The 12,724-nt window shown below is 42.3% G+C and overlaps 1 protein-coding gene across 2 annotated transcripts in view; it reads left to right on the top strand.

Annotated features, from left to right (window-relative positions):
* NOL10 (nucleolar protein 10) overlaps positions 1 to 12,724 on the top strand; it is a 113,039-nt gene that overhangs the window by 43,986 nt on the left and 56,329 nt on the right. For both annotated transcript variants that reach the window (XM_012438864.2, XM_012438865.3), the window contains exon 13: positions 2,734 to 2,786. In XM_012438864.2, the coding sequence (XP_012294287.2) occupies positions 2,734 to 2,786 (53 nt within the window). The remainder of the gene's footprint in view (positions 1 to 2,733; positions 2,787 to 12,724) is intronic.

The following is a 12,724-nucleotide window of genomic DNA, read 5'->3' as shown; positions in this document are numbered from 1 at the left end:
TTGAAGTTTCTAATCTACTGCACATTGACATGTCTGGGAAAACGATCACACGTTTGCATGTCACTGCAGTGTTAATTGCAGGTTTCTAAATGCTGCTTTTCAGCTTCTGCACGTATTTCCTGGCTGGTAACAGTTTGCAGTCTGGACCTGGGGACACACTTAGAGCACTGTTTCTAATTCTGCGTTGTGAGCTTCAGTGAGCCCCGTAGTCCCCAGAGCACATGCAAATGAGTACCGACTCGTGCATGTTTCTGGGGAGGGCACTATTTTGTCAAATTCCCTTTGATTATATTATTACAGTATACAGTGTATACAGTATGCTGTACACTATAGAGTACTGGTTCATATTGCAAATATGTTCTTTTGACTCTAGGTGCTGATATCTTTTTCTTCCTTTAAAAATGTGTAGTTTTATTTGGAAACAATAATAAACAACATTAAAATAAATTTAAAGGAAAAAGGTCCTCAATGCCCCAATCTCTTCACAAGTACTATTACTGTCTTCAGTAGTGAACTCATATTCATCCTGTGTTCACATGTTTTAAGCTATCCTCACACTGTACTTAGGGTTATCTTTTGCTTTTTAGTTTGACATTGTATTAAACACACCTTTCACATTGCCATGTGGTATTTATACTGACTTTTTTAAATGGTTTCTTATTGGATCATGTAAGAGGTTTTTACATTCTATCTTATCTTAGTTGATGAAGTGTCAGACCCTGTGTTACGGGGTTTGGAGTTGGTAGACTGTCAGCAGCTCTACTTACTAGCTATGTGGTGGCCCTGAGCAAGGGAGGTAATTTGCAGAGGATGTGACATGCCTGGCACGATGCTCACGCTCTTCTTTTCTCCTGCCTTGATGATCTTAATTTCTGCTGAACAAAGTCTTTTTTACACTGGTTTATTTTTCTGTTTCTGCTTGTTAGAAGCTGCTGATCCTCTTTGGACTTTGAAGTTCTTTTTCTCATTCATAATTGCTTTCAGCCCTGACCGGAGCTCCTCACGTTAGTGCGGTAGTAGACCTGCCTGTGTCATCAGCTATATGTGGCTAGGCGAGATCCTCCTCCATTTTAGAAAACAGTCTAGCTGTGACCAGTCTGAGTTTTTTTGTGTAATTAAATTAGAGCCCTTTCTGTGGTTTGGTAGGTGGTGGTGTATTTCCTTGTGGAATGTTCACTGTTGAGTGTTCAGGGTTGAGCCAGTGGAGAAGGCTTAGGAGAGGTCCTTAGTAGGAACCTTCCTTTTGGCTGTAAAGATGTGGCTTCTATCTCCAGAACTTCTTTAATTATGTCCAAGAGCTCCTGGAGCTCTTTCGGCAGTGCTGTAGTGGAGACCTAGAAAGCACAATCAGTAGAGGTTGTTTCTGTCCATCATGACCTCGGAGAACATTGTTTGCAAGGCCAGAAAAAGTGCTGAGATGGAAGAGTCTACAGGGGTTGCAAGCTATGAAAAACAGCACTGATTTTGTTTTGGTTTAATTTAGACATTATTCTTGCTTTTTTTGGACTTCATTAGGTGCTTTTTAGATGTTTTTACGGGGCGGGTGTGTGTGTGTGTGTATGTATTTTTGGTGACCTATTGCTCCCAGTTCAAGGCTAGCTGCCACTAGCCCTGTTATGGGCAAGATGTGGTTTTGATAAGATAACATTGAGTTCCTTGAGTGGTAATTCATTCTATTCACTCAACATTTCATTTCTGTAACAGAGTCAGATATCATCACATTTACAAACATTTGTGTAACAAAAGGAAAGGCAGCAAAAAATATTTTTAAAAATAGAATCTAATCGTTACCCTTAACATTGGTATATTAATTTATCATTATGTGATCTGATCATCTAAATGTCTTCCCTCTGTGAATTCCTCTTGTATCTTACAAATAGATTTTTTTTTAATGAATTATGATTTAGCTGATCTATAGAAGTCTTTATTTAAAAACAGGAGCTCTTGAGTTCAACTTTAGTTTTAACATTCCCTCACTCATGACTGGGACATCAGTCCCTTTCAGCTTTATTTTTCTGATCAATAAAATAGGACTGATGATATTTGTTAATTTAGAGAGTTGTTGCATGCTCACTAAGATAATCTATGTGAAAGTGCCTGGATTCTTATGAAGGACTGGCCGAAGGCTTTCTGGTTTCAGTTTTATTTAAAGTGCAGCAGTCGGGAGCAGGGGTTCTAGGGAGTTTTGGCATTTGCTTATTGCTGTGTTGGAGCTGCTTTAAAACACTTGGGGAAGGAGTATATTGCAAAAATGGCAGAGAAAAGGGAACAAACTGAGATATTTGAATACTTCGATACTAAGGAGTTTAGTACCAAATAATAATGTATTTATAGGTTGCTCCTGGGGTTATAGAGAATCCTTTACTGAATGCCAGAAAGTTATCCCTTTCTTCAGTTTTGCTTTCTTATATGCTGATCCCAGGGAGACTCAGTGATTACCCACCTTGTTGGTTCAGTCTGTTAGAATCCGTGGTGAGGGAATGACTATGCTGTGGCCGGGACTTTTGGGTCCCTCTAGGCCTTTCTGGTATAGACTATAATAAAATATAGTCACTTGGTTTTGCAGTCAGTTTAATGTCCAAGTTATGAATTTGCTATGACATTTCGTGGGAAATACTTTACTTTGTTCACTGACTAACAGAAGTTCCTCAGGCATTTCAAAATGGAAAACAAATAGAAAAGGGCACTTTCTTTTTCCCATGCATTGACCTTTTTCATCGTGTTTCTTTTTAGGCATGCTTCTTACGGCCAGTGAAACCCCCAAGATGGGCATCTATTACATTCCGGTAAGTAATACATAGAGGAGTTTCAGAAAAAATAAGACAAGCAAAGTTACTTTTTATTACTTATTTAATTTTTTGAGATGGAGTCCGGCTGTCACCCAGGCTGGAGTGCAGTGCTGCAGCCTCGGCTCACTGCAGCCTCCACCTCCTGGGTACAAGTTATTCTTCAACTTCAGCCTCTTATAGCTGGGATTACAGATGCGTGCCACCACACCTGGCTAATTTTTATATTTTTAGTAGAGATGGCGTTTTGCTTTGTTGGCCAGGCTGGTCTCAAACTCCTGACTTCAAGTGATCCTCCCACCTGGGCCTCCCAAAGTGCTGGGATTACAGGCATAAGCCACCATGCCCAACCAAAGATACTTTTTCAACTGGGTGTATTGAAGAACTTGGATCTACAGGTGGCTGTGTACATTAGACACAGTAGACTCACTTGTAGGTTGAGTTTGCTTTCTGGAGCCAGTCAGTTCATGCTTATACATTCTTTTATGGGAACTATTTAATATTATGTTAAAACAGACATTAGAAATTAGTATTTATTCTTCTGATTTACATTTTTTTTGGTTTCCAAGTATTTCAGAATCTCAAACTTTCAGATATTAGTGATCCGAAGGTCTAATTCTAAAAAGTCTTTTACTCTTCAAGTCATCTCACTGTAGTTTGTTTCTTTTAAAAATAAGTTACATATAAAAGAAATTATCATAGATCATCCTGATCAGGGATGGCATGTAGTTTGCAAAAAAAAAAATCTTTTTCCCCCTCTCCTTATAATTCTTAAATAGCCAGAAGCTCCCTACCCTTTTAAAGTTTATAGTAGAAACGAAACATAAGGAAATATGATCTCATAAACAGAAAAGCACATAGTATAAAGTTGGCATTAGGTTACTTTATACTCAGCAGACATCTCCCTTATCTGAGATTTGAGAAGAGGGTCGAGTGAGGGGTACTGAAGATCAGAATTTGAGGGAGGTGAACTCTCCATAACCATTATCAGCCTCCAGGTATGAAAATTCTTCCTGTCTACCATGGTCCTTTTAAAATTGCTCAGCTTTGTATTTTTGAAAAAAAACATGCCGCTTGCTGTTGACTGTGCGGTTTCGGGATACTGATGTGTAGTTGGAAGCACTTTGAGATATTTCATTTGGTTTATAGTGAAATGAAGGCTGTTCAAACAGGAAGCATTTTGGTTTTCCTAAGTTGCCATTCGTTCCTTTTCCCCTGGACTCTCACAGATACTGCGTTCATATTCCTATCAACTTATCCATCTTTCCTTGTATTCATTTGTTAATAAATACTACAGACTGCATCAACTGTGTGTCAGGAACTGTGCTGTGTGCTGGCAGTATTACAGTGTCTAGGGTACGGCCATTCGCCTTGAGGAGTTACTGTTGGGAATCCAACAAGAAGATAGGCAATTGCAATTCAGTGTGAGGAGTGCTGCCAGGGTACTGCGGGAGCACGTAGGAGAGACCCTGTACCCCCGAGGGCCCGGGAGCTGATGAGAAGTGTGGTTGGCACTCAGAGAAAACTTACCAGAGGGAGAGACTTTGAAGGAGGGACCTGAGGATAGCTGTGTAGACTGGGTGAAGGGGTGGGGTAGAGTGAGGTGCCGAACGGGAGAAGGATTTTTTATTTTCCTTTTCAGTCAGCTTTTCCAGTTCGGACAGATGGGAGAAAGATCTTGACAGTAGAGAGAACAGTGGGTGCAGAGCTGAGGGAGCAAGTGCCTCCCATGTCTCAGCATTCAAGTTGGGGGACAGGTGGAAAGCCAGATTAGGAGGGGTCTTGTGAGCCAGCTGTGGGGATGTAGGGCAGGGAGTCCTGGCAGAGTTGTAAGCAGGGGAGTGATAGGATCAGATCTGTGTTGTGAAAAGATTCCTTTTGCCACCACAAGACGCAACAAACACAGACTGTGGCAGCCCACAGGAGAGATGATGGCACCTGCATTACCTGTGCCAGGCTCCCTCTGTAGTAGTTGTGGCTCTTCGTGGTTCTGGGATAATTTGTGAGAAGTCTGATCTGGTAAGCAGTACTTTCAGAGGATTCATCCTTAAATTCCCCAGTGGCGTGTCTGAGAGATGTTCATTTATTGAGGGTTATACCGATCACAAGAAATGCCTTCCCTTGGACCAATGCTACATAGTTTTCTCCCAGTCTCTGACCCTTTGGAGAACATTGTAAGGAGAGGCAGAATAAATCAGCTTGCCCCTAACCTGTTCATCATGAGAAAGGTCTCTTTCAGCTTCCTCTTAGAAGTGCTTATTGTATTTTGATCAATACAGCAACATGGACAGCAAGTGCCTCCCCATGCCTTGGATCTTAGATCCCTTCCCCATAGATAGAATCAACTAGTGGGAAGGTGAAAAGCATTCTTAGTGTGTAGTGCGGCTTGCTTTGAGTAGTGTGCGTAGTAGAGGAGGAGATGGAGGCTGGAGAGCCTCGTTGTGGAGAGGTGGGGAGGGACTGTCCTGAAGACGGTTGCAGTGAGGCCACCTTACCGGCTTGTGTGAGGGTGGTGGCCATGGGGATAGAATTGGGAGTGTTGTTATGGCTGTGAGATAGACTTGAAATTGATGGGTGTGGGGAATAAGGAACAGCAAAGGACCAAGGATGACACCCCAGTTATTGCTTGGGCAAATGTGCGGATGACGATGTCATTCTGAGTCCAGGAAGAGACAGGAGAATATTAAAAATTATTTTCCCTTTGACATTTTCTGTATTTTATAAAATGATCTTTTATTTTATTTTTTTTTATTTTTATTTTTTTTTGAGACGGAGTTTCGCTCTTGTTACCCAGGCTGGAGTGCAATGGCGCGATCTCGGCTCACTGCAACCTCCGCCTCCTGGGTTCAGGCAATTCTCCTGCCTCAGCCTCCTGAGTAGCTGGGATTACAGGCACGCACCACCATGCCCAGCTAATTTTTTGTATTAGTAGAGACGGGGTTTCACCATGTTGACCAGGATGGTCTCGATCTCTTGACCTCGTGATCCACCCGCCTCGGCCTCCCAAAGTGCTGGGATTACAGGCTTGAGCCACCGCGCCCGGCCTAAAATGATCTTTTAAAGAAAGCAAAACAGCTTTTTGTTTATGCCAACAATGTATGCATATTCCTATTCTAAGTGGGTTTCAAAGTATACAAAAATAAAAACCACCTATTCCCTCTTGATAATAATATAACTACTATTAATACTTGGATATATTATCTTTCAGTATATGTGTGAAGTTGTATTTTTTTTAAGTTTTAATTTTTTTTTCGAGACAGAGTTTTTGTTGCCCAGGCTTAAGTGCAGTGGTACGATCTCAGGTCACTGCAGCCTCTGCCTCCCAGGTTCAAGCAATTCTCCTGCTTCAGCCTCCAGAGTATCTGGTATTACAGGCGTCTACCACTCCTGGCTAGTTTTTATTATTATTATTATTACTATTTTTGAGACAGTCTTACTGTGTCACCTAGGCTACAGTGCAGTGGCACAATCTTGGCTTCCTACAACCTCTGCCTCCTGGGTTCAGGCGATTCTTGTGCTTCAGCCTTCCGAGTAGCCGGGATTACAGGCATGTGCCACCATGCCCAGTTAATTTTATTTGTATTTTTAGTAGAGACAGGGTTTCCTCATATTGACCAGGCTGGTGTTAAACTCCTAGCCTCAAGTGATCCTCCCGCCTCGGCCTCCCAAAGTGCTGGTATTACAGGCGTGAGCCCTGAAGTTTTATTTTATACACAAATTGATTCCTGGTTTCTTCAGTTAACCTTGAAAATATTAATTCTAAGGTATTGAAATTACCTAAAACATTTTTAGTTATGTCTATTATTTGTCATTGCCAGGTTTATGACACTTCCATTATCTTAGAACTGTACGAAAACCGTCGTTTACTTCTGGTTCTCTGAATCAATTTCTTAGGATGGGCTTTTTTGTTCCAAGCAATGGGAACTTTAATTAGCATGAGTCTGAGGGGCTGGATGACAGCCAGGTGATGAGAAATTGCCTTCTTGACAAATGTTAGCTTATTTTATAAGACCTTTTTAGTTTTAGCTTTGTACCTAAGATGTAACAGAAAGCTGTGAAAAAAAAATCCAGAGAGTTCTCTCCAAGGTGAACTGCATGTGGGGACGGTGTGAGCAGAAGTTGCTTTTGTTAAGCTACGCATTATACTGAAACCTGGATTCCAGCGCTCCCTTCTGACCTACCATTCTGACCTGCTCCCATAGCACTGAGTGATGTTTTATAGCACCACTTGTCTTTACTTTGAAACTGCTCTTTGTAATACTCCTTCAAAGCAAAGAGAGAGCCCAGGGGTCTGAAAGCCTGCCATTTTTCATAAGATTTTATCAAACTTACCAAGCTGACATTTGGCACAAAGGTTCATTTGAGTCCTGTAGAACCAGAGAAATGTGTGTTTAATGTATGATCCGTGCCAAGTTTAGGAGGTCTGGACTGTGATTTGTATTAACATCATATAAATCAAGTTGAAAACCTTTTTCCTCCTTTTTGGGGCATACTGAGGATGAAGGCAGCTTAGCATTTTTTTAGCTTGTTAATTTTTACCTTTCTATCTGATACCATCTTTCTTGAGTAATTGAAATCTTTATAAACGAATGCAGTTTCCGATACACGACCTTCTGGCACTTAGTTATCCCTGTAGCCGGCTTGTCCTTTGAGACCAAATGGGTTGTCTCCAGCCCCTGTCCCATTTTCTCTGTCCCATTTTCTCAGTTCTTTCTCTCTTTTTTTTTTTCTCTCAGAGACCAGGTTCTATTGTTTTGTTTGTTTGTTTGCTTCAGGGTCTAATTCATCTGCAGCTTCGGGGACTAATGCCAAGAATAGTTTTTCAAGCTTCGTTTTCCTCTGAAACATAATTTAATCTTGGGTTAGTTCTTTATAATTAACACCCTTGGCAACTATGTAGACTCCAGAGGGAATCCAAGTCCCCTATGGCACCCAACCCGAAACCCAGCCCTGTGCTTAATGCTGTTTCTGTTGGAAGTGCTCCTGAGCTCCGAGCCCCTGGCATATCAGGGCGCTCCTGCTGCCCGCTCGTTGCTTGGTGGTGGCGGGTGGGTGGCAGGGTGGTGATTGCTTGCTGCTTGGTAATGTGGATGTATAAACTTGAGGGTAAATGTAGGAGGAAAACATATTTGTTTGCAAAGCTGTTTGATTTAGAAGAATCAAAGTAATTCAGTTGGCCGGGCACGGTGACTCACGCCTGTAACCCTCTATCACTTAAGGACAGGAGATCAAGACCAGCCTGGCCAACATGGTGAAGCCCCATCTCTACTAAAAGTACAAAAATTAACTAGGTATGGTGGTGCGTGCCTGTAGTCCCAGCTACTCGAGAGGCCGAGACAGGAGAATCGCTTGAACCTGGGAGGCGGAGGTTGTAGTGAGCCAAGACCACACCAGTGGACTCCAGCCTGGGCAACAGAATGAGACTATGTCTCAAAAAAAGAAAAAATTAATTCAGTTAATTAAGGGTATGTGCTTTGTTTTTGTTTTTTTCTTTCTTAATGTAAATATTTAAGCTGCTATAAAGAATAAATACATCACTGCACCCAGCTTTCAAGAATGGCAGTTAGGTACTTTTATTTTATTTATATTTTTATTTTACTTTATTTTATTTTATTTTTGAGTGAGACAGGGTCTTGCTCTGTCATCCTACTAGAGTGCAGTGATGTGATCAGAACTCACTGCAGCTTCATCCTTTGGGGCTCCAGCATCCTCCTGCCTCAGCTTTGTGAGTAGGTATGACTACAGGCATGTACCACCATGCCACACCAGCTAATTTTTATGTAGAAAAAGGATCTCGCTGTGTTGCCAAGCCTGGTCTCAAACTCCTGGCCTCAAGTGATCCTCCCACCTTGGCCTCCCAAAGTGTTGGGATTACAGGTGTGAGCCACTGCACCTGGCCAGGTATTTTATTTTGAAATGTTTTCTTAAGAAAAAACTCCTGTATTTATTAAAATGTTTTGACTGTTTAAAATAAATCAAAACACACTGATTAATTTAATAAAAGGTTGTTTAGTGGATGTTTCTTTTTTTCTTTTTTTGAGACGGAGTTTCGCTCTTGTTACCCAGGCTGGAGTGCAATGGCGCGATCTCGGCTCACCGTAACCTCCGCCTCCTGGGTTCAAGCAGTTCTCCTGCCTCAGCCTCCTGAGTAGCTGGGATTACAGGCACGTGCCACCATGCCCAGCTAATTTTTTGTATTTTTAGTAGAGACGGGGTTTCACCATGTTGACCAGGATGGTCTCGATCTCTTGATCTCGTGATCCACCCACCTCAGCCTCCCAAAGTGCTGGGATTACAGGCGTGAGCCTCTGTGCCCGGCCATTTAGTGGATGTTTCTAAGCCTCTCAGCTGAGTGGTTAGCACACTCCCCTCAGAGTGGAGGCTTCTGACACCATTGCAGGGTTCATCGGCTGCCGTCTCCTCAGGGCTTCAGTCACTGGGTTAGGGCAGACATCTGTGCTCCAGCCCCCGTGAAGATGACAGGGCAGTATGTGCTGCAGAGTTGTAGGGCTTGTCAGGGAGACGCTTTTCAAATCATGGTAGCATTGGGAAGTCCATTTTAGGGAAACGGCATGGAAATTTTTCTAGTAAATACATGGATATTTGCAGTCTGCAGATTTTTTTGTTGCTCAATGAAGAAATAAAAATAGATATCATTGTGTTTTTATCAGGCTTTTTCTGTAAGTTTTTTTTTTTTTGTACAGAGTCTTGCTCTGTGACTCAGTAGAGTGCAGTGGTAGAATCTTGACTCGCTGTAACCTCTGCCTCCTGCATTCAAGTGATTCTCTTACCTCAGCCCCTCGAGGTGCCGGGATTACAGGTGTGCACCGCCACACCTGTCTAATTCTTGTATTTTTAGTAGAGATGGGGTTTCGCCAAGCTGGTCTCGAACTCCTGGCCTCAAGTGATCCACCCTCATGGGCCTCCTAAAGTTCTAGGATTACAGGCTTGAGCCACCACACCCGGCCTCTAAGAGTTTTTGTGACAAAAACAAATTTAGGTGTAAACAATTTTAACTTCTGTCTGTGGTGAATTGAATTTGTTAGTCTAGTTCTAAACTCCATGACTATGTCAATGACTATTGTCTATTAGAGAGCTATTTATGGATACTTTTTGATCATCCCTGCGTGACCTTCATAGATGGTATCTTTTTTCAAGTTCAGTATTTCAAACTGTTCTGGTGTGTTTTGGCATAATTTTCCAAAGTCTTAAGAACACAGCCTTACTCCTCAGCTTTTTAAAGAAGATCCCTTTTTTTTTTGGGACAGGGTCTGACTCTGTCCCTCAGGTTGGAGTACATTGGCATGATCGTGGCTCACTACAGCCTCACGACTTTCCGGGCCCAGGTGATTTTCCTACCTCAGCCTCCTGAGTAGCTGGGACTACAGGTATATGCCACCACGCCCACTCCCAGCCATTTTTTGTTTGTTTGTTTGTTTTTTGTAGAGACGGGATTGCACCATGTTGCCCAGACTGGTCTCCAACTCCTGGGCTCAAGCAGTCCTCCTGCCTTGGTCTCCCAGAGTGTTGGGATTACAGTGTGAGCCACTGTGCCCAGCAAAATATGTCATATTTTATCAGCTATCCAGAGTATATGTTGTTTTTGTTTAACAGTAAATTTGACAATGTCTTAAAAATAGGTATCTAAAATTCCTAGATGGGCCAGGCACAGCGGCTCACGCCTGTCATCCCAGCTCTTTGAGAGGCCAAGGCAAGTGGACCAGTTGAGGCTAGGAGTTCGAGACTAGCCTGGCCAACAAGGCACAACCCTGTCTCTACTAAAATACAAAAAAACAGCTGGGCATGGTGGCACATGCCTATAATCCCAGCTACTTGGAAGACTGAGGCATGAGAATCACTTGAGTCTGGGAGAGAGAGGTTGCAGTGAGCCGAGATCATGCCACTGCACTCCAGCCTGGTTGACACAGACTTTATCTCAAAAAAAATAATAATAATAAAATAAAATAAAATTCCTAGATGGATAAGTGCTTTGCTCTTTTGTCTATTAATATTTTTATTTTGTCTTTTCCTATGTTATAAAAGTAAATGTAGGAGACCGACAAATGCTTATATGTATTCAGTAAGGATATATTGAGTACTGTGCTAGGCTGCAGGAATATGTTGGTGAAGAAAGCAAACATATTCTCTGTTGTACACTCACCATCCTTGTGAGCTTACAGTCTAGATGCGGGGGTGATGATGAACAGATCTGTGACTAAGTGCTGCGAAGGAAGGCAGCAGCGTTCAGTGGCTTCCTAAGTGTTTTCCCTAAGTCAGGAGTCAGGCACTTTGTATCTGTCTCTTTTTTATATAGATATTTTATCAGCCCCCTTTTTATATGTAGATGCTATATGTAGATTTTTAAAAATCTCCCCACCTTCATCTTAAATTTGAATTTCAGGGTTAGAGACTTGGTGTTACTTTTTGTCTTATGATGATAGCACGTATCTGGGGCAAAATAGTAAATGATGATATTTGTCCCACAGTCTCTGGAAACAAAAGAGAACAGCAGAGAGAATGTTGGCCAACAGAGAATGTAGAGGTTGAGCCTCTATAATCTGAAAATCTGAAATGTAGACATTCCAAAATTTAAAACTTTTTTGAGTGCCAACATGACTCCACAAGTGGAAAATTCACATGTGAGGACTTAACCTAAAGTTTGCTTCCTGCCAGAAGTTATTAAAAATATAAAATGTTTAAAGGTATATTGACCTTCAGTGTATATGAAACACAAATGAATTTCATGTTTAGACTTGGATCTCATCCCAAGTTGTCTCATTATTTTTATATAAATATTCCAAAACCCAAAAAAAATCCAAAATCTAAAACCCTCGTGATCTCAAGCATTTTAGAAAAGGGCTACTCCAGCTGTATTGCTCTTCCTGGACAGGCGTATGTACAGTCAGCCTCCCTTTCTCCTTTCACATACATCTCATAAGCAGATCATTTTACTTTATCTCCAAGTCGTATTTAGAAACATAGTTGACCAGGCCTCCTTAAAACTCTGCGCCCAGCTTCTAGAAGACCACGTTCCCCTGGGATTCCTTCTTTCATCTGGTTGTCTCTGTCCAGTCTTCACGGGCTCCTCCTCCTGCTGTTATGTCCTAGGGTTCGGATCTTGCTCTCTCCCCTGACCTCTGAATGTTAGTGAGCCCTAGGACTTAGTCCTTGTCTCTTCTTTATTTATGTTCTCTCCCAGGGAGCTCGTTTATGCCTGGGCTTTATGTAACAGCTGTGTATTAATGACCTCCAGTTTTCCCTCTCCAGCCTTCCCTGTGAGCTACAGAGGTACATATCTACCAGTCTACTCAGCTTCTTCACTTGACTGTCTAATAGCACATCCTGTTTAATGTGTCTACATCAGAACTTTTGATCCAGCTCCCCACCTGCACCCCACCTGCCCCCCACCTGCCGGGTCTCCATTTCAGCTGAAGCCCTGTGTTGCTCACTTGGCTGTCTAGGCTCAGAGCACAGGAGCCATCCTGTTTCCTCTCCTCTCCACTCATGCCTCCTCATCCAGTCCATCAGCTGTTTGCACTATTTGTTCCACATCCAGCCATTTCTCAGTGCTTCCTTTCCATCAGGCCTCCGGATTACTGTAATGGCCATAACTGATCTTTCTGCTTCTGCTTTTGTCTCTCTTGTAACCTGTTTTCCATTTAACAGCCAGACTGATTGAAAATATTAAAAATATAAATGAAACAGGCTCAGTGTGGTTGCTGACACCTGTAATACCAGTGTTTTGGGTAGCTGAGGCAAGAAGATTGCTTGAGTCCAGGAGTTTGAGACCAGCCTGGGCAACATAGTGAGACCTCATCTCTACAGAAAGAATTAACCAGGTGTGGTGGCATGCGCCTATAGTCCCATCTACTCGGGATGCTGAGACAGGAGGAACCTTGAGTGCAGGAGTTTGAGGCAGTGGTAAGCTATGATTGTGC

The sequence above is a fragment of the Aotus nancymaae genome, unplaced genomic scaffold, assembly GCF_030222135.1.
Source record: "Aotus nancymaae isolate 86718 unplaced genomic scaffold, 86718_ANA_hifiasm-v0.15.2.pri h1tg000057l, whole genome shotgun sequence".
NCBI lineage: Eukaryota > Metazoa > Chordata > Mammalia > Primates > Aotidae > Aotus > Aotus nancymaae.
Note: the sequence above shows the minus strand (reverse complement) of the source record. Positions and strands in the feature narration are given on the sequence as shown.